This window comes from Telopea speciosissima, chromosome 7 (assembly GCF_018873765.1).
Source record: "Telopea speciosissima isolate NSW1024214 ecotype Mountain lineage chromosome 7, Tspe_v1, whole genome shotgun sequence".
Taxonomy (NCBI): domain Eukaryota; kingdom Viridiplantae; phylum Streptophyta; class Magnoliopsida; order Proteales; family Proteaceae; genus Telopea; species Telopea speciosissima.
The window spans coordinates 27,740,552-27,763,838 of NC_057922.1; the positions used below are offsets into that span (position 1 = coordinate 27,740,552).

Here is a 23,287-nt window from a genome sequence, read left to right on the forward strand (position 1 = left end):
CCAAAAACTCGATCATGGTTGTCCAGTGATCCACACTAGGATTACTAGTGTATCTCGAAAGTTTACAAACAGCAAAAGCTATATCAGGTCTTGTACAATGCATTGCGTACATTAGGCTTCCAATTGCACTAGCATACTCAAGCTGTGCCACGACCCTACTTGAATGCTCGTTTGTTTTAGAACTAGAATCATAATGAGAGTTTGCTTCTTTTATGTCAAGAAATTTAAATTTCTCTATAATTTTCTGAATATAATGTGACTGACATAAAGCAAACCCTTCATTATGTTTTTTTATTTTAATTCCTAAAATAGTATATCCACTTCATTTAAATCTTTCATTTCAAATTTTGAAATAAGATACTTTTTAGTTTCAAGTACACCAACTAAATTAGTTCAAAAAATAAGCATATCATCGACATAGAGGCATATAATTACACCATATGTGTCTATAAACTTAGAATATATGCATTTGTCTGCACTATTATGTTTAAAACCATTTGACAAAATTATTTGATCAAATTTTTCATGCCATTGTTTTGGCGCTTGTTTTAAGCCATACAATGACTTAACTAATTTACAGACTTTCTTATTATTTTCAGGTAGAACAAAACCCTCGGGTTGTTCCATATAGACCTCTTCATCTAAATCACCGTTTAAAAACGATGTTTTAACATCCATCTGATGAACACATAGGTCATATAATGAAACTAAGGTAAATAACACTCTAATGGATGTTATTCTAGCAACAGGTGCATATGTATCAAAATAGTCAATGCCTTCCTTTTGTTTAAAACCTTTGGCAACTAGCCTTGCCTTAAATTTTTGGACAAATCCATCTGTATTCACTTTCTTTCGAAATACCCACTTACAACCTATGGGTTTAGATCCTTGAGGTAAATCAACTAGCACCCATGTGCCATTAGACATTATGGAATCCATCTCATCATTTATAACCTCTCTTCAGAAAGCTGAATCCCTGGAACACATAGCCTCACTATATGTTTTAAGATCATCGTCTAAATTGAATATTATTAGTATTTCATTTAGAACAACTTCTCTATTTCCTTCCATAAGAAAAACAAGAGCTTGTGAGGAAATAAAATCCGGACCTAAGTCCTTTTCTTTTCTAACTCTTTGACTTCTTTTGGGTTCACTAATCACACTCGAATCTCTTTTCAAACTAAGAGATGGTTGAGTTTCCACGTTAATGTAACCACTAGACTCCAAAATAGAAGATGGTGCCTGAATAGGTACCTCCTCAGATTTTGATTCATTGATAAATTTATTTTCTATAAATTTCACATCTCTTGATTCAACAATTATGTTAGAATCCAGGTCTAAAAGTCTATATGCTTTTGAATTTTTAGTATATCCCACTAACACACTTTTAAGTGCTCTAGGACCTAATTTTATCCTTTTAGGATCTGGTGTTCTATAAAATGCTAAACACCCCCACACTTAAAATATCTAATGTTAGGCTTCCTTCCTTTCCATAACTCATATGGACTTGATTGTATTTTCTTAGAAGTAATCCTATTACTTATATGACATGCAGTTAATAATACCTCACCCACAAGTTATTCGGTAAACTAGCACCTGATAACATAGCATTTACCATATCAACAAGTGTCTTATTTTTTCTTTCAGCTTTGCCATTTTACTGAGGTGTATAGGGTGCAGACCTTTGGTGTATTATCCCATGTTCTTCACAAAATACAGAAAAATCATTGAAAAAATATTCTCCACCTCTATCACTTCTAAGAATTTTAATCCTTTTATCCTTTTGATTTTCTACTTCTGTTTTATACCTTTTAAACATGTCAAAGGCTTCATCTTTAGTTCTCAATAAAAATACGTGTGAAAATCTTGTACAATCATCTATAAAGGTTATAAAGTACATTTTCTCTCCTTTAGTTAAGAGGTCATTAATTTCACAAATATCAGAATGTATTAATTCTAAAATTTATGACTTTCTCTCAACATTTGGAAAAGGCTTCTTAACCATTTTTTATTGAACACAGACTTCACATTTATTTTTATTTTCATGCTTAAAAGAAATTAAACCTTGTTTTGACATATTTTTCATGTATCTAAGATTCAAGTGTCCTAAACGAGCATGCCATAAATCAAAAGAACAATCAATCAAGTAAGCAGAACTAGAAACCACCTTATTAATACTGAGCTTGAACATCCCATCAACAGAATAACCATTTCCCACAAAGACACCCCCCCCTTGGACAATATCATGTTATCAGACTCAAGAACAGTTTTAAAACCATTCTTACAAAGCACACTAGCAGAGACCAAATTCTTACGAATTTCTAGAACATACAACATATTCATTAACTTCAATTTCTTCTCAGAAGTAAATTGCAGTTCAACACTTCCTTTTCCCAGGACCTTAGCAGAATTGTGATTCCCCATTAGAACATCTCGTCCTGCAATATCTTCAAAAGTCTTGAGCTGTATCTTGTCATTGCACACATGAACCGTTGCTCCTGAATCAAGCCACCAATCTTGAGATTTCACCACACTAGCCATATGCAATTATGTAATCATACCAATTTCCATCATTACGACTAGATCTTGTGATGCAGATTCAACAACATTTGCTTTGTCTGGAACACTACTGCTCTTTCGATACTTACAATCACGAATGTAGTGACTCTTTTTTCCACAATGAAAACATACTCTGTCTTTCTTGTCTTTGCTGTTATTCTTGAAAACTCCTTTCTTATTGATCTTTAGTTTTTTATGAAACTTCTTAACTCCACTTTGTTCAACAGTGTTCACTTTAGAACCAATGACTAAGCCATCACAAATTCTATTCTCTTCCTCAATTCGTAGATGCTTTTTGAGTTGTCCGACAGACAAATCTTCTGTCATATAAAGAAGTTTCTTTCTGTAATCATTCCAACTGGGGGAAAGTTTAGATATAATCGCCCCCACTTGGAGTAAATCAGAAACTGTGATTTCAAGATCACGGAGTTTTTCCACTATAACTTGAAGATTATGAAATTGATCCATGATACTGACACCATCACTCATACTGAATTCAAAATATTTCATGGTGAGAAATTTGCTCATACCTATTTTCTCAGTTCTGTATTTCTCTTCAATCTATTTTCAAATTTCATATGGTGACTTGATTGGCTTGTAGTAATCATAGAGATGATTTGAGAGACTATTCAAAATATATCCTCGGCAGATTTACTCATCTTCTTCACGCTTACTTCTTTTTTTCTTCACAGTATCAGTGTCTTTATCAGACAGTTCTGGTAATGGTTGCAACACAGAACTTAGCAAATAAAAGATCTTCAGACGAGTCAACAGAAACACCATCTTATCTTGCCAACGGGTGTTGTTGGTGCCGTCAAAACGTTCAAGTTTGACGAAGTCTGGGGACGTCATCATCTTCAAAGCAGCGTTGTCTAATCCTCCTTCCATGGTAACAAAATATCTCTTTTAAATTGTTAGAAAAACTCTGTTTGAAGAAGAAAACTTCAAACTATTTTGAACGCGATCTTGCTATCTTAAAGGAGATATTTGCCCCACACGGCAAATTCACCTTCAGGAATCAACAAAGCAATAAATATAAAACACATAACTCCACTTAGAGATACTGAATTGCAAGAGAGAGAGATAATTTGTTTGAACACAAAACTTCTATTCTATAGAAGTGGAGCACCTCTTCTGAATAGACATATCTATTCATTCTGTATCCATTAGATCGATTGCCATCCGATCTAACGGTCCAGATTAAACCAGAGATGAACCTGTTCACAACAGTCATATCCTATCAGACGTGACCGTAGGATCTTCTAATCCGACGGATCTGATCATTTCAAAAAATCAACGTAGCAGATCAGATATCGCGATGCAAGCGTGTAAAGTGCTAAGTGCGTGTATACGCCACTAACGCCTCTACAGCCCACTGCCCACTCCGCGCGTGCGCGTTCACGTGTGCAGACGGCTACGCCGTCCTCGCATATACACCGTAGAATGCCTCCCTTTTCCGATTTAATTCAAGAGATAAAGAAGATAATATAATAAATACCATTTATAACTCTTGTAGTTTTCCGATGTGGGACTAAAGCACTTTTCCCAAAATAACAAATTATTTATTTAATCTATCGTTTATTACAATCCATCTAACAAAGGATACCAGGAAATAGAAGTTTGGGTTACTAGTTCCAAACTTTACGCTGATGTAGGGAAATCATGCTGGCTAGCCTATTGATCTATTTAGTATTTTGGTATCCATCTTCTCTAATATGACTTGTATTAAGGTTAATGTAATCCGTAAGGATGATTATGTTATCTCGGTAGCTACTAGGTTAGCTGGTAGTGCTTTATAAGTTAGGGTTGGAATTGACGATGTAAATTCTGTATTATTTAGTTAATAGGAGAAAAAACGCCACCTAGTTACGCAGTAACGGTGTGTACCTGTACTCAGATAGATGCTCGAAATGACTGGTGCACCCCCAGGAAAGGAGGAAAGGATCAGGGTTGCACTGGTCATTTCGAGCACGGTTGTGTCTCACCATAGGTACAAGTCATACTCTGCGACTGCATAGCGCTCCTATTCCCAAATTTATTTCCTCTCACCAAAAGATTTTTTTTTTCTTTTTGGTAAACTAGTACTTCGCCAATTCAATCTGGTTCCAAAACCCCTAACTGTGGACATTAAGTATGGGAAAAAGTTCTCTGTCCGGGAGTGTGGCCTATGCCAGCACTCCCATGACTCTCTCTCTCTCCTCCCCATGTGCAAAGACATCTCTGCCCCCTTGTTTTGAGGAGGAGAGAGATAGACACATGGGAGACTACTTCCCATAAATTATTCAACAAAAATAAAAGCAAAAGATGAGTACGAAATTACTCAAATCAAGGGTTACGTTGACCTTTCAGGTTGCTAAGAATTGTTACTGGTACCGGTCTGGAACTAGTTCTGGTACTAGTACCTCCAGTTCTGTTATATGCTTAATGGGGCCCACTCTAGTGAATTAGTGCTAGATTAGGCCAACCTAGAAGTATGGGATAGGTTAAAGAGTTTGATTTAACGCGTTCCATCAGCTTTGGAGCTTTTGGTGTATCGGTCAAGTACATAACATTTGATATCAGAGCTAGGCACCACGTCATAGGTTCGAATCACAGAAAGGGCTACCTGGAATAGAGTGAAAACCGTCAAGAAAGGACTACCTGCTGCTAGGCAAAAGCCCTAGAGTAGAATGAAACCGCTTGGAAAGGGCTACCTACCACCAGAGTCAAAGTTACCTAGAGTGAGAGCTACCAAGGACGACGGCTGCGGAAGCATGATGGTTTGTTATGTGCCTAATGGAGCACACTCTAGTGTATGGACACTAAATTGGGCCAGCCTAATATGAGATAAGAAGCGCTTGATTTAACACGTTCCATCAGCTTCGGAGCTTTTGGTGTATCGATCAAGTACTTAACAAGTTCAAAATAGTTACAAGCATAGTTTATTTAGTATTATATGATCCTCATTGGTACTATACTAGTAAATCAAAATAGATACCCTATTTGGCATTCTATTGGTGTATTTGCTGCGCATGAGTCTTATAATAGAATGTTAAAAATAAATCTATTATCCAAATTTTGAAGTAACCAAATAGTATAATGAAGAATATCGTTCCAAGTAAAATGAGTTACTTGAGTGATCAATAATGTTGATTCAATCCCATGAAATACATTATATTACAAATAATCTAACCTACATTGGTGGTGCAGCTTAATTCAGTTCAAAGAATAGTTGAAATTTGGAATTCAAGGTAACAGTTAAGTCATTCCAAATTCAGGATCTTGGGTACACCTATGCCAGGAGGAGAAGAACAGAGGTAGCTTCGCCGGATAGAAAACTGTGAAGGTAAGATTTTCAATGAATATAAAGATGTACTAAATTACTACTAAACAATTCTGATCAAATAAAAAAAAATACTAAACAATTATTGCGACAATGAAATTTTACACTCAGAGGTAAAAAGCTCATTCTACCAAAGAGAGGCGGCTTAACCAGATAGAAAATTGTGAAGGTAAGATTTTCAGTGAATATAAAGATGTACTAAATTACTACTAAACAATTATTGTGACAATGAAATGTTACACTCAGCGGTAAAAAATCTCATTCTACCTTCTTGTTCCCGGAATGCTGCAAAAGCTCTACTGTTAAGATATGCATACAGAGTTTCACATAATCTCATTGCAATTGATTTGCTAAAAAAAAAAACAATGTACAGCCACCCATCATCACTATATTGCTATTGCTACAAAACTACATAAAAATACAAAAAGCCAGCTTGCCTTCACTGCCTCCCCCCATCTACATTTGAACCAAATCCATTAGGCATTTCTGCACTTGTGCCCACGCTCCAGTAGCTCTAGTGACTGGAATAATTGCTTTGCCTGCACTGAGCAACATAAACAATCCGTACCAGAAGCAGGAAGCAATTACTCGAACGAAAGCTTCTAAACTCAAAACCGTGTGATGCACTGCATGATAAATTCCATGTGCTCTAGCCAAGCAGGTCCCTGAACAAGTTTGGGTTTGTACCTGAAGGTGTTACACCAACCTGCCTTGCAACTGCATCCTTTTCCAGGGAGTCTTGGGGATTTGGGCCCTTTTTCACAGGTGCCACCTGCATAGCTGCAGGTCCTCCATGAACATTTCTATTGGCTAAATTGGACAAACTAGACAAGAGGTTTGCAGAATCCAAATTAGTCGGTCCCATATTTGCTACAGTACCAATCAGCCCACTCATGGGGCTCTCTGCATGAAGTGACATAATATCAGAAGACTTGGAAGCACTAACCCCAGAATTGGCTACTGAAGAGGCATCAGAAGGAAGAAGTCCTTCCAATTGTTTAAATGGGTCAATTACTGTATACCCTGGAGTTGGCTCGCCCAAATCAAGCAAATCCGGGGGAGGTGGTTGAGGAGCCTTCTCTGCAGCATGTTCAGTAGATGCAACTGTTGCAGTTGGTATTTGTGACTTCTCTGCAGCATGGCTGTGGACTCTAGTGGTCTTATAGCTAGTAGATGTTGGTCTTTTCCCTGTCTTTGATGACGAACCCCCAAATAAGGACGCAGCAAGTTTCTGCTTTTCAGGAGAAACTTCAACCTGTGGTTTCCTTGAATCATAAGACACATCACGAGTTTTTGGGCCAACTGTTCCCTGTACAACAAGTTGCGCAACCCCGTTCACCGCTTTCTGGGAACTAGAATTTGAGTTTGATGGCACAGTTGGGGAATAAGTTGGCCTACCCCACTTCTTTTGAACTCCATCAAGTTGAAGCTTTAGCTCACTTGGTCCAGTTTCAGGGACAGATGGCATTGATGCAGCCTGGGACATTTCTTGAGGATAAGTTGGCTGAGACACAGGAACAAGTTCCTTGGAGGTTGCGAGTGGAACTGGTTGAATTCTTGATGCCACAGAAGGTTTTGGAAGTTCATAAGCCTCAAACTTCAGACCATGGGTGGAAGAGTCATGATGGCCTCGACTCCTAAAATTACTAATATCAGCCATTCCAGATCGCTCACTCTCAGGAATGTAAGGCCGAGCTCCCTTTACCAATGACTCCTGAACATAACCATTAAGGAACGAAAGGCTTTTATCAACCTGCAGGAAGGATATGAACATGTTAAGTTAGGGAGAACCTGAAATTTAAGAATGTTTAAACAAGAACAAATAACAAAAAAGAATCCAGAGGTAAGAAGGTAAAAGAAATGTCCGGCCGACAGAAACCAAGGTTGAGACTGTAACAACATTACATTCAACCGTAACAAGGTTTTTATAGAGAAAGATAAAAACTAAATCAAGCTAACCTAATTAATATAAAAATTCATCCTAAACCATGATATGGTGCAAACAATACACCTTATTACAATAAACCAAAAAAACAAAGAATACTCACTAATACTGGAAAAACTGAAAACAACCAATACAAGTTACAATTACATATAACAGATTCTCAGCTAAGTAAAGACTGTCTTCTGCCTATAGTTTTTGGGTGCTTTAAAAATAAAATAAGACCATATTGACTTAAACTTTGACCCATCTGTTGGTGGGGTGCCCCCAAATATGCACCACTTGTTTTCAATCCAATGAAAGAGACGAGAACGTAAAGTAGCACTTTTTTAATTTTTTTAAGTGGTTTGGTGGTGTACAATGTACATACACGGCTAATTACGAAAAGCATGGACACTCACATCTCGCCCTAATCTAACACTGGTGCTTGATAAAGTCAAAAATGGTTTAATCTCTTTTCAAATAGGATTTGTCAAAAAGTGGAAACAGCTGTAAATCTAACTGGGTTATCTACCAATAATTTTTGCTTTAATTGACTTCTTTTTTTTTTTTGGTACAGGAGCCAACAAACTTGTGAGCCCATAAAAAATGCCAAACATGAGTGCAGAACCTTATTTTGCATTAATTAAAAATAAGCAAGCTCAACCCTGTTTGTTGTTTTGTTGGTGGAGTCCCAAACCACCGATTGAAGATAATCCGACTTTTTTTATAGATCCAGTTTTTTCATCTATTCAATCGATCTTTTTTCTATTGAGGTGTGCAAAAGGTGTTGCGTTTTTGTTACAATAGAGATCCAAGACCAATGGCAGAGGTGCACACAGGGATAGAGGCAGCAGAGATGGAGATAATAATTGAAGAGACAACAGCAGTCTTCCTTCCCCTACAATAATTAGTCTTCTACAAATGACGAGATTTCTCGTGAGGACTGAACTAATGTGCTCTCTTCTTCATTTTCCTCGTGACTATTATCGATTGATATATCAATATTTTTTTGGGACCGAGTTTTCTGTAATCAAGTTTTTACTGTTGATCCAATCCTCAGTGTCAATTTGCCAGCTTTGTTGGCTCCATACTTTCAGAATAACAATCGATCACACTACTAACTAGGAATCCAAATCTCTGTGATATTTATGTGCCAGAGTTAGGATCAGTGTCTCACAGTTCTCACTTCAGCTCAAAAGGTGTTTCCCAAAGGAGATCTCCTCCATACGCTAGAATTCTTTTCCCCCTTCTATGGAGAATAGACCTGATGGCTTAGGAAGAAAGACTGAATATCTATAGTCTATACAAACATCATGAAAATTGACAAAACAAGATAAATTCAGTAGTCAACAAGCAGAATAAGATCTATAGCCTATACAAACATCGTGAAAAGTGACAAAACAAGATAAATTCAGTAGTCAACAAGCAGAAATATGAATGTCGTCCAGGGAAAGCCCCATATGGATCTCTCTGTGGCTACAATCTTTGGACAGAGATAAGGGGTGTCTGACACAACAACCCATTGAAATTTTGACACAGGTACGCAGATAAAGTAACCAAATTGGCATATGCATTTGGCTGTCAGTTGCTAAAATGCGTTAAGTGCCGTTAAGTATGTCTCAGGGAACTTTAAGTCAATCAGAATGTTGAAAACAGGCTTTTGTCTTGGGTGTAAATTTGAGCAATAAATAAACCATAAAATTAAACTGGTAAATGCAAAGATAAACAAATGTAAAAACCTCAAAAATTAACGCTTCTCCAAAACTTGACAATGGGTTTCAACACAAACTTGGGTACTTGCAGGTTGCATCAGGGGCTTCTATTTTTACACCCCAAAAAAAACATAGCCTCCTCCCCTACTTTTTCTTCATCTGGGTGTCCCCCCCCCACCCCCACCCCCTCAAAAAAAAAGAGGAAACTTCATTGTTTTTTTTCAAGCGGATCACCTTTTTGTTCTTCCTCTTATATCTTTTTATAAAATGCCCCTATTCAGCGTACAAAATACACACACCACCAAGATAAAATATTCATTGATCTTTCTGTCAAGATTTTCTTTCTACCAAAAAAGAGAAAAATTTGAGCACTGTTTCATCAATATTCGGTTGCCCACTAGAATCTCTAGTAAAATAAAATTTGAGGCTTCATGTCATCTTGTTTTCATTTTTTTATGCCCATTTACTTTATACATCGCCCTAATAAGTCCTAGAGATTTGTATTCCTAAACAGCATTCTTCTAGCAAAGTGATAGATGCCTAAACAGTCAACAGCAACAAATGTTTTACCTACTTTCTACAAATGGATTGAGGCACTAAATTTCAAGAGCTAATGTTGAACATGATTCCATCACAAAAGACCTTTGCATCTTCATTACAGTCAACTGCAAACCAAGACGGAAAAATGAGATTGTACAACAACTTATGATTCATGTAAGAGATGAGATAAGAATAGGGCAAGAAACCCTTGTATGCATAGAGCGATAGAACTAAAAGCAAATTGAAATACGACACCAACAAAACACCGTAACAAATCATAATTAACACAGGACCACCAAAGGAAATGCAATAGACCATAGACAGAGAACCTTTCTCAGGCTAAAGTAAGAAATCACATAAACAGCCACTAAATACATTTCACTTTCCTATTCAACATGCCAACACAGTGAGAGAGAAGAGTAATAAATATTGACCTCAATGTCTTCACAACTTGCATCAGATGGCATTATAGTCTCAACAGCAAGAGCATCTAAGCCCAAGACAGTTTGAAGTTCATATGCACGCTGCTGTAAGTCTGTTGAATGAGATGCTGATAATTCATCAATCAGTGACTGACACTGCAACAAGTAGAAGTATATGTTAGTTTTTCTCTATATGTGACTGACACTGAAACAAGAAGAAGGAAACATTACTAATCCAGAGAGTCATTTTGAAGACTCAAGAATGAGCGAAAGCCAACTTTTAACTCTTGGAGGAATAATAATTAGAAACCATAGTGGATGGATGCTGAAGGAACATATCAATGCAATAAAACAGTGGCATGTTCCATCACTAAAGGTTCAAAATGCCACAAACAGGACCAGTACAAAAGAACAGAGCCACAGCCCAAATATCTAAAGATTCAGACAATATCTGCATCGTACAGAAATTTGACCTAGAATGTGCTTCATAAAGAATACATCAACAAATATAAATAAAAGTAACTTCAGGGAGAGCAAGTCTTGCAAATATATAATTAAGGAACTTCACATTTTGACCTTCTATGTCCAAATGTATCAATATACATGGACAGTAGGACACAGGTCGCTACTTGCAGACAAGTGATGCACATCAAACATCATTAATCAAATTGAACATAAGGAGACTAGGTGGGCTCTACCTGCCACCTCAGAAGAGAAGGACAGACTTCTCTGATCCACATGCTAGCATACAGAGGAGCGATTTGATCCAGATTGAAGGATCTAAAAGAGCTACGGGCAGGCCTAGAATAACCATTGGAGCAGTAGTAAGGAAAGACATCCATAACATAGGCCTTGTCACATGTATGACTTCGAATAGAGCTGATTGGAGAGCAAGGGTCCATGTAGCCGACCCCTTTTAGTTGGGATAACGCTATGTTGTTGTTGTTGGTTTTGGTTGGGTTACACAAGAGTTGGGCATTTGGATAAAAAGGGTTTATGTTGTATGTATGGTGTTTAACGTATTAAGACAATATCTTGGGTGGACTTTGGAGAAACGAATTTTAGTTCATTTTCCTTTGGCTATTATATATTTCTTTACATGTCAAAAGAGGTTAGAATTGCAATAGGATTAATTATTCAAGTCCAAATCAACCATTAACTAGTCTAAGTTAATTAGTAGCTTTAGCTTACTTTTCTTATAATTACATATTGCTGCACAGAGTTGCATCTGCATTTTTTTTAACGGAAGTGAGAAGTATGGTCATGGAACTTTTCGTGTGACTCTTCCAGGGTCATGACGTAGTGATATTTGCATTCTGTAGATACAATTTTGCTTCTGTAATCACCAACCATCCCAGTGTTTGCTTTGTTAATAATCCTCTTTATCTACTACTGCTCACATAAATTCCATTTTAAGCTTGTTGTCATGGCACCCATGTGAGCCAAGGCGGTGACCAGGCACCATGTTTTCATATAAGGGACACCCGCATAACATGGTAGTATGTAAACGTATAGGAGTGGGAAGGGGGAGGACATAATGTAAATAAATTTAGGAACATGTAAATAAGAACAATTTCAAGGGCAGGGATGTAAAGAAACTTTTAAAATCTAATATATCACAATAAGAAGGACCAAATGCCTGCTTTATCCATTATAGAGACGAGAGGGGAACAACAGGTGCTCCACCTTTGACTTGAAAGTTGCAGCCGCAGTGAAAACTTCAAGCACCAATCTCCCTAGGATGAGGGATTAAGTCTGTGTATGGCAACGCTTTTTTTTTTAAAAAAAAAAAAAACTAGTAGTGTTTTTGTGTTTTTTTGGAATACATTTGGAACAGAACATGTATGTGACGTCTGGTCTGCTTTTTTGCTTTATTTAAATGAACCGGGTAAAAAACACCTTTCTTGGTCATTGGAAAAACAGATTGAAAGTGATTTTTAAAAAAACAGAAACAATATTGGGTAACAAAAAAGACTTAACGTATAACGAGTCTCGACTCTCGACTCTCCACTCACGCTTGTTAACCTCCATCCTTTTCTCTGCGCTCTCCCAACATTTCCCTGAAGGAAGCTCCCCACTGCTGCTGATTTCGCCAGCGCCAATGCTTGCAAGCCACGGTCACCACTCCAGGCTCATCTTTCACTCAGGCGCGAGCTCGACGGAAACCCCTTTCTTCTCTCTGTGCTCTCTCCATACATTCAAGGAAGCTTTCCACAGCTGCTGATTTTGCCGGCACCAGCACTTGCAACCCACGGTCGCCACTCTAGACTCCTCTGTCTCTCAGGCGCGAGCTTGACAAAAACCCCTTTCTTCTCTGCCCCTATTTATCTTGGGCGACGAGGAAAGAGAAAGCCCTACCTCAACGGTTGTAAACCAAGCTGGTGGAACTTTATATTCTGGTTCACCTCAATTTAGGCACTGGAAGCTCTTTTACCTGATTTGGGTGAAATTTGTGGCTAACTTTATCTAAACAAGATCTTAGCTAGCTAGTTCATTTCATATGCTTGGTTACAGTTGGGGTTCATTTCATATGCATTCCATACGTGTTTTCGTTCTTTTTCAGTGGCAGAAATACTTTCTTTTCAAGTTTTACCATACAACATTTTTTGGTATAGAAGTATTCCAAATTAAAAGAAATACAGAAAAGTATTTCTGACTCAGAAATACTAATTTGGAACAGAAACATTGCCATACACAGCCTATTTTATTGCATTTGGCTACTATAGGAAAGTCATATACAAGATCCCATCTCTTTAGGACGGTAGGACCCTCATTTGAGAATAATTTGTATTTCCTCTTCCTCCATTGCATCAACAAGTCGTGACTGAAATATTAATTTCATCTTTCAATTTTCACTCAATGCCATGGAAGGGAGAAAAACTCAGTAACACACAGTTTTTGTGGCAAGTGAATCCCCCAGAGTCTACTCTTGCCCTCCTTCCTTTGCCTTCCATTAAAAAAAAAATCCTTTTGTTCTGATAAGCTAGCACTTATCTTAGACTTCCTTCGACCCCATGAATAGTTCCACAAACCTTCACAGGCCAAAAGTTTACCATAATATATTACGAACAAAACAGGTTACTCCATAATAAGACACCAAGAGCTTCACACTTCAACATGATTCACATGCAACTTGAATTAGATCAATCTGATATCGGAGTTGGAAGTTACAACAACTGGAATGTGTTTATCGGATATTTGGGTTGAAAATTATGGTTCGACATCAGGGATGACATGGGAGTTCAGAACTCTGTTTTTGCTCATCCAGCGACTTCAAGCCCAGTTTCAGACTTCTTACAGACATTCTGGGTTGATCCCCAAAGAATGAAAGTTGTAGCCCTTTAAGGTATCTTTAACGTAGTGGAAAAATCAGGCAAATCCCAGGTCGGACAAGGAAGTTATGGGTTGGACAATACAGTTCAGAATACTGTTTCTGCACAGGCAGTGACTTTATGGAAGTTTTGAGCTGTCCTTCATTTGGAATTTGTGGAAGCTCAAAACATGAGAAACGTATATCTCTGAGTTAGCTTTCACATGAGACTTGAATAAGAGCAATCCGATACCAGAGTTGGAATTATTCCTGATAAACCCAACATTTTTTCTGGTTTTTTCTGATTCACAGTATCAGAGTTGGAAGTTATTCCTGATAACTGGTTTTTCTGATTCACAGTAATACAAAAATTAAAAAGTTGAAAGAAGGGCAGGAAAAAATGGTTTCAGAGAAACTAATGATAACTGGCAGTCTACATACATACATATATATATATATATATATAACACCACCAGCTCAACAAATCCATCAGCTCTGCCAGTAACCAAAATACCTAGACGCTTTTAAATATTGAAACTAATGTTATGAGTAATAACCATGGTATAAAATCTCGCGAAATATCGGCGATATATCGCGATATTTCGTGAATCTCGACATGACCGAGATACGAAACAAGGTCGAAATAAAAAAGTACAATAACTCGTCGATATATCGAGATATTTCGACGATATATCGTGGAACTCACGATATATCGCGAGATATCACGATATATCGCGAGATATTGTAAAGTGACAATAGTGTCACATTCAAAATCCTTATAAATTTCATATTTCGCAGCTCTTGGTCGATATTTCGACCGAGAGCTGCTGAAAATGAAATTTTCTCTCTTCTTCCTCCCTTCCAAGCCTCATTGAAGCTCCTTGTCGCCGGGAAGACGTCGGAGGGTCATCTAAGCTCATCATCCAAGCCTATTTTCATTATTTAAGGTAAATTATATTTCTCTAAAACTATTTTTTTTAAAAAAACTTTGTACAAATGTTGTTGGATGTTGATGATATTAATATATGTTAGACACCGGAGGCCGATCTACAGCCTCACGGTGTCGAAATTTTTTTCCCATATGTATTTTTTTTATTTTTTTTCTGGTTTTAAAAATTCATTTTCCTACAACTAAAATAGGAAATAATTAGGGGTAATATGACTTAGATGGTAATGAATTAAATATATGTTAGACACCAATGGCCGATCTACGGCTTCACAGTGTCGGATTTATTTTTCTGCTCTTAAATAATTCTTTTAATTTTCGAAAATTAAGAAAAATATATAAAAAATTAAAAAAACAGAAATAAATAAGGAAAAATATGAGTTTTAAGTTTAAAAAATAATGAAAAAATATGAAAGTTATTTCTATATGTTTTGAGATGCATTACATGTATATTATGTTTACTAATTCATAGTTTTGTTGTGTTAGGTCAATACTTATATTAACATTATATATAAAAAATTGGTTTTAATTTTGTGAAAAATATAAGGGTTAGGGGAAAAATATTAAATAACTATACAAGTGTATTAGTAATCTAAAAGTGTCAATTGAAGTGCATCTACATTAAGTTTTTTAATTATTTGTGTTACTTACATTGCAAGAAACAAGTATCATTATGGCGGATCGTGATAGACAACGTGCGAGGGGCAAGCAAAAGGTGGGGAAAGTAGTCAACAAAGGGGCGGACGGAACAAAGAGAACAGAGGGAACAAGAGAGACCAACCAGCCAAGATAGGGGTGACATTGCATGGTTACATGGTACTCCCATTGATGGGGATAAGAGAAAATCTATATGTAATTATTGTCACATGCAATTTATGGGAGGTGGGTCCAGTAGACTTAAACAACATCTGACTGGAGGATCTAAAGATGTTGTAGGTTGTCATATGGTCCCTACTGAAGTAGCCAGGGAGATTGGTGATAGTTTGAGGGGAAGAAAGAAGAGGAAGGCTGACAAGCAAAGGATAAGAGAACAACTTGAGGATACAGTGAGGAGTTCGATGGGAGGAGGAAGACGATACAATGATGATGATGACTCCTCCTCCTCCTCGATGATGACATTGCGCAGCACGATGACATACAAACAAGCAGAGGAGGCTAGGGATTTTAGGCGGACTGTTTCAAGGAGTAGAGGAAGTTTTCAAGATGATCAGAGAGACAAAGAGTAGGGGTAGTGGAGGAGTCGGCGCTTCGGAGGTCCTAAAACTTTGAATCCTTTTAAAAGATCACAAAGTGTGAGGGCAACCCCAACACCTCTACCAGTACCAGTACCACCATCAACATCTGATCCTAAATTGCATAAGAAGAAAGGAAGCAGTCAACCCAGAATCAAAGGAGCATGGAAGGGGATGAAGGGATTGGTTAAAGAATCAATAGCTAAGTGGATGCTATACCATACCATCCCAGCAAACACTGCACAAGGCCCCCATTATGATACCATGATAGATACCATTGCAGAGGCTGGCCCAGGATTCAAGGGCCCCACCCCATATGAGGTAATGAATGTTTATCTACCTCAACAAAAGAGTGAGATTGATGAGTACATTAGTGAGATGAAGAATATGTGGGAGACATATGGGGTAACTATAATGGCAGATGGATGGACTGGGCCTACAAGAAAGTCCATCATCAATTTCATGATTTATTGTGATGGGAGGACAGTGTTCCTCAACTGTGGATGCATCCAAAGAGATAAAGGATGCAAAATATATTTACTGATTGTTAAAGGAAGTAGTGGAAAAAGATGTGGGTATTGAGAATGTTGTCCGATTGTAACTGACAATGGAAGTAACTTCAAGTCTGGCCGGTGAGAAGATGATGAACAATAATAAGTACCGCTCTTCGACTCCTTGTGCAGCCCATTGCATTGACTTAATGCTAAAAGATATGGGAAAGTTAAAGTTGGTGAAGACTGTGGTTGAAAGTGCAAGACAAGTCACCAACTTTGTATACAACCACTCCTATGCACTCAATCTATTGAGGGAAAAATGTGGGGGTGACTTGGTTAGGCCTGGCATCACAAGATTTGCCACCAACTACATTGCCCTCAAAAGCATTGAGACAAAGAAGGCGGCCGAGAAGCATGTTTGCTTCGAGGAGTGGTTTCAATGGAAGGGTTCCAAGACTCGCAAATGGGAGGGAAGCACAAACAACGATGTCATCCGAGGACTTCTGACCAAACTAAGCAAAGTGGTGAAAGTTTTAGAGCCGATGATTCAAGTTCTACATGTTGTCGACTCCGCTCGAAGGGCCCAACCATGCCAGTCCTATATGCGCAATAGACTTGATGAAAGATAGTGTCTATAGTGTGGGTCCTCGCATGAGCAAACACTTCTTAGATATCATAAATGCTCATTGGGAGAATCAACTTATGCATCCACCGCATAAGGTCTGGTGAGTAAATTTGTTTTATGTTTACTAATTCATAGTATTATTATTTACTAATTACCTATGCATTTGACAATACCTCTATTCTATATGTCATATTTCAGCATACTACTTCAACCCTAAGTATCAATATAACAATAGGCTTGGGTTGGAAACTCAACTTATTGATGCTGTGAAACAAGTAGTGAAGAAGTTGGAGCCAGATGGTGCACTACAAGCAATTTGCAACAATGAAGTGAGTTCATTTGGAAACTCAACTTATTGATGCTTTCAAATAAGTAGTGAAGAAGTACTTACTAATTTTCCACATGGGTATAGATCAAGGTATTTAGGGATGCATTGGGAAGTTTTGGAACTGAGGCTGCGATACAAGGCAGAGCACGTGGTGATGCTGGTAATTCTTTTAAGTTTTAAATTACATATGTATTGAAATTTGAAAGTTGAAAGTTGAAACAACATTTGACACATGTCTTTTTTGTTGTAAACTTATAATGCAGCTGAATGGTGGGTGTTGTATGGGGAATCGGCTGAAAACTTAAGAAGAATAGCAATTAAAGTCCTTGCCCAAACATGTTCTGCATCTGGTTGTGAGAGGAACTGGAGTACCTTTGCACTCATCCACTCCAAGAGGCGCAACAGATTGGGGTCTCAACGTTTATCTGACATGGTGTATGTGCACTACAACTTGAGGCTGAAATTGCAACACATACGCATGGGACATGAGGGACAGAGGGGCACCATTGATCTAGCTGACATCTTTCAAGTTGACTCAGACGATGAGGACCCTATTGTGGATTGGGTGAGGGATAGAGGTGAGCCAGTCTTGGATGAGGAGGGAGGTAGGCCCGACCCCATGATAGCTTCCGAGATTGGTGCTGATGTGGACGAGTATATGGCGACGAGGGTCGATACATGCGAGGAAGCCTCACCCATACCATTCGCCCACTGGTGGCAATGTTGCGATGATGAAGACTGTCTAAGTCCTCAAATGATGATGATGGTGATGATGGTGATCTTTGGTGGTGGTGATGGTGATCTTGGTGGTGGTGATGTTGGTGGTGGTGATCTTTGGTGAAGAATATGACGGCATGCGAGAGCGTTATGTGGTAGGCCAGGAGGCCCGAGGATTCGGCACTGTAGACCCACTCCGATTCACCTGGAGAGACACAGTTTGATCATGCCACACAAGATACGGACCACGGAGCACGTGCCCCCGCACCCCCACCTCGAGAGGCCCCCTACATACATACAACAGAAGCGTAGGGTCGACAAACACACGATTAACTGATCACATGGACATTGATAACCTATCTAGCTCTGTTGGTGGTTTGAGTATGGGTGATAGGGAGGGAGGACCGAGGACATTGGCGTGCCCCATCTTTTGACGCACATGCCACTCCATTGGCATCGGATTATGGTGCATCACAACCTTACGGTGGATATGGATATGGATCATCATCATATGGGCGATTTAGTGGGGTAGGGACTATGACTACATCCCGATCCCGGGGACATCTTGGATCATCTTTTGTAGATAACATCTTTGCATACCCTAGCGGACCTAGATACCAACCTCACCACCATACATGCAGCCAATGCCATCGCCTCTGCCGGCGCCAACATCATATCACAGTGGATCATCTTCTTCACGGACTGGATCGATTGGTAACCCTAGTTTATATCCTAGGATAGGTTACCTACAGACTGTTGATGATTCCATTTACGTGACACTTGTGGATGACTACACTCGTTTCTTCTCCGATTCTATACCGTGGTCCACATATGTCATTCAAACAGAGAGCAATGGACGTCGACTCGGCGAGGCATGAGTGGGATTGATCCGGGAGGCACAGAACTACTATTAGCGATTTAGCACTTGTAATTTGTAACTTAAGTTGTGATTTCATTAATCTATGTGTATTTAACTATTTATACATTAAGGTCGGCGACCGTATGTCAATCAAGGGTGCAAGCCCAAAACACCAATTTGAATTCACATTTTTACAATTTTATGGTTTAAATGTGTTTATTAAGCTTAAATAAGGCTGTCCATGAAGTTTCAGGCCTAAATATGGCCAAATACCCCCCGAGATGGACCCCCGAAATATTGCAGAAAAAATGCAATATTTCGGGAATATTTCGCGATATCTCGGATATTTCGGATATCTCGGTAGGCCCGAGATACCGATATATCGCGAGATATAGTACTATGGTAATAACACCATCTCATCAGAATTGAGAGGTTTTGATATATAATTAACCACATACTTCCAAACAGTTCATTAGAGAGAGAAAGAGATATGCAAATGATATAGTATTAAACAGCATACCTCAGGCAACAACTCCACTTTCCTTCCTGTTGCAATTTCAAATGCGCATATCTTCATAATTGCTGTCACTGCATATGCCTTCCAAAATGGGAAAGAAGTTACATAAGTTTCAAGAACTTCAGCAGAAATATGACTCTTTAAGGCAGCTATGCAATTGGAATTAGCAAAAGCTCACTCTTAGCACCCATTAGCTGTTTCAAAAAGAAAAGTAAAAAGCAGATATTCATCGTCTCATGCATCACAAAGAAATAAATAAACTCAACAGCATATTTTGTCACACAGATATGGGTGAGGTTGTCAGAATCTGACACTAACAAGGTGCCAGACTCAGTGATGAGGACATCACTCAAGGATTTATGCAGCCACGTGTCACTTCATTATGGCTAGATGACCAGGCATTATGTGTAGTTCTTTTTATTATTTTGTTGTATTTTTATTTGGGGACAGAATTGTTATGTACTAATGTTGTAAAGGAGTTATTATGGAGTTATTGCTGGAGAAATAGTTATTAGGGGGTAGTTATTGCTGGAAAAGTAGTTATTAGGGAGTTGTTTCATTCTTTTTTTCATTTTGGGTTTAAAAAGACTGTATTTGGAGATGGAAGACAAGCAAAGAAGGAATGAATGATGATGGAACTTGTGAGATTTTCTCCGTTCTCTGCAGCATGAGTGATTCCCTGCAGACCTTGGAGTGAATCCAAGTCGGTGTGAAGCCAAAATCCCTTTCTCTTTTCTAACTCTTCACTCTTAGGCTACCACCCTCATTCTCTCCCCTATTCCTTTTCCACCAGTCCCAATTTTCCACTTTTGCTTTAAGTTATAACCTCAAACACAGTGAAGATTCATCAATTAATAGCAAGGAAGCACTAAGGTTACATTCTTGGAGTTTGGTAGTGACTAAGCATTTGATCACAGCATTCCAACTCGCGGGACAGCAAAGGAAGGTACTGCCTGTCATGCAACTTTTATTCAATTTCCATGAATCCTAAAATGAATTTTCTGCACTTGTATTTTAAAAAATTCATTATTTAAGGTTGCTGTTAAATCTGATTTCTACATGTATGTTGTAAGTTTTGGGTCAGTAGAGCTTTCCAAACCCAAATTCATTTAATCGTTAGACTTGTATTAGAATTCCCAAACCTGTCTTGCATCAAATTTGGTATCAGAGACAGGTTAGTACACAGCTTGTACGTGGATCATCGAGGACGAGCTCCAGTGCCGTAAACCTGATTTATTAGAGAGATACCAGAGATTATTTTCACTGGAGATAATTTCTTTCTACCCAGGGAGAATTGATGAGGACATCACTCAAGGATTTATGCAGCCATATGTCACTTCATTATGGCTACATGACCAGCATGTGTAGTTCTTTTATTAATTTTTTGTACATTTATTTGGGACCAGAATTGTTATGTACTAATATTGCAAGGGAGATTTTTTTTTTTATTTATGATAGGTACCTACTTTAAAGAAGTGGGGGGGGGGGAGGGGGAAGGTAACAGCCAGTAGGTTCAAACTCGAGACCTCCTGGTGAGCGTGGGCTTAACACACCACAGCATCACCGACTGCGCTAGGCAGTTGTTGTTAATATTGTAAGGGAGTTATTGTTGGAGAAATAGTTATTAGGGAGTAGTTATTGCTGGAAAAATAGTTATTAGGGAGTTAATTCCTTCTTTTTTTTTTATTTTGGGTCTAAAAAAACTGTATTCGGAGATGGAAGACAAGCAAGGGAAAGCATGAAAGCATGAGTGACTGCAATTCTTGGAGTGAATCCAAGAGTGTCCTACATCATTCAGCTAAGACCTAGGGAGGATTCACAGACTAGAGTATACAGCATATTTATTTCAATGGTTTAGAATTAATTTCATGTCAAATCTTGATATGAATAGTAACACCAATAGACATACAATCTAGAAGGATTTAGCAACATGACAATCTTTGATAATCAACAGCACCCACAAAGGTAAATATCTTAGCATGCAGCTATTGATGATAAGATTTGGACATTGAGATTTAAGTCACTTGAAAGGAAATCCACTTGGCAAGCAGATGTATCATGTGTATAAAAAAGAAGAGGATACATCATCTGATTAATTTGCGCATGCCAGACCCTGCAGTAGCAGGCGAGCCTTGGCTCAACGGTTAATTTGCCCCTCCCAGAGCCTATAGTAGTGGGAGCCTCGTGCACTGGGACGCTCTTTTTTTTAATATACATCATCTGATTTATTCATCTTCAGTGACAGCAACAGTTACTTTGTCCCTTTCTTTCTCCATCTTGAGATTGATGGCACTATTAAAAGGGGTCCGAATATGATACTGTTGAACTAAGATGCCCACTGAGAAGGGGGTGAATCAGTGGGTTCAAAAATAATCCCAACTCGTTTGTGTCAAAAACACTCAAGCACATATCCACGACACAATCACCCATTCACAAGCACATACCTTGCAACCACATGTACTCATAACCATCCATTCCATCCTGCACAACATTCCAAACATATCCACAAAACTATACAGGAGACAAGTCTTACGTGGTTCGGTAGTTTGCTTACGTCCACAGTGCAAATGGTAGCTTAGGCTACAACCCAAATCCTACCCCAATATACAATACAACATTTAGCAGCACCCACTGCAAGGAGCTACAGCCCCTGATTTATGAAGCTAAACTACAAGGGAGCACTCACCCCCCCCCCCCCACTTTAGGTGGCATCCACCACAAAGGAGCTACAACCTCTCTACCAAGCACCTTCTCGGTAGTCTCAGTGATTAACAATCAAATGGGCAATGAAAATGTCCAAATTACAAGCTCAGACTAGTCTAGGCATTTCATCAAACATATTGCCTACTCATTAGTACACATATATGTGGGAATACAAACAAGACAGGTTACCTCTAACCAATGTTGTTTCCCATTTGTGCGGCTAACTTTCTCTGATTCTTCTTTGGCGCCAAAGCTTCAACCAACTCGTCACTTGGAGGTTCTTGAAGCTTCTCACAAGGTCACAATCCCTAGGGTTGTTCTTTCTCTTCTTCTTCTCTTCTTTTCTCTTCTCAAACCCTTGACGAAACCTTGCAATGCTTGAAGAGTCCCTCCCAATAGCTCACAATCAATGGATGGTGTAGGGCAATCTTCTTCAGCTTTTCTCCTTGGAGTTTCTCCTCTTTTCTTCTCTTTTGAGTGAGGATGTTCTCTCCTAGCATAAGCCACTTCACACACTTCTATATGTGGCTCAAAACCCCTCCCCACATACTTTTTCATGGAGCCATAGGCCATTTATAAGAACCCCAAATGATTGACACTAAGAAATCATGAAAATATGATTTTCAGGCTGTTGTCAATCGGAAAGGTTCTGCTCCCAGTCGGACCTGCACAAGATCAAGTCATACTGCCAACATTGATTGGGTCAACCTCTACTCACTAAACGGCCAAACGCTCTAATCCAAAGTCTGATTGACTTGATTCTTTCGCCAAATTAAAACTGACTCGAAGAGCTAGAAATTTCATGTTTTCAGCTTCAACCCAGAATGAGTGCAAAAGTTCCAAAAATGAGACCCCCAAGTGATTGACACTAAGAAATAGGTGTATTGACTATTGTAATCTTGGCTATGTACTTAGTTCTAAGATTATGACTTTATAAGTTTAAAGGCTACCATTCACTTTATCTTTGTATGATTTACTTGTTTAAATTGCTTATTATTTCTTCTAGTACTTAGGCAATGTGTATTTAACTATTTATACAACTGGATCCGACCGTATACTGTCAATCAAGGGTGCAAA

General features: G+C 38.5%; 1 protein-coding gene across 2 annotated transcripts in view; it reads right to left on the bottom strand.

Moving 5' to 3' along the window:
* Nucleotides 1-6,155: 6,155 nt before the first annotated feature.
* The window catches only part of LOC122668024 (AP-4 complex subunit epsilon-like), a 40,628-nt gene continuing 23,496 nt past the window's right edge, over nt 6,156-23,287 (bottom strand). For both annotated transcript variants that reach the window (XM_043864548.1, XM_043864549.1), the window contains exons 9-11: nt 19,511-19,588; nt 10,492-10,635; nt 6,156-7,634 (exon numbers count right to left, since the gene is read on the bottom strand). In XM_043864548.1, the coding sequence (XP_043720483.1) occupies nt 6,531-7,634; nt 10,492-10,635; nt 19,511-19,588 (1,326 nt within the window). In that variant the 3' untranslated portion in view covers nt 6,156-6,530. The remainder of the gene's footprint in view (nt 7,635-10,491; nt 10,636-19,510; nt 19,589-23,287) is intronic.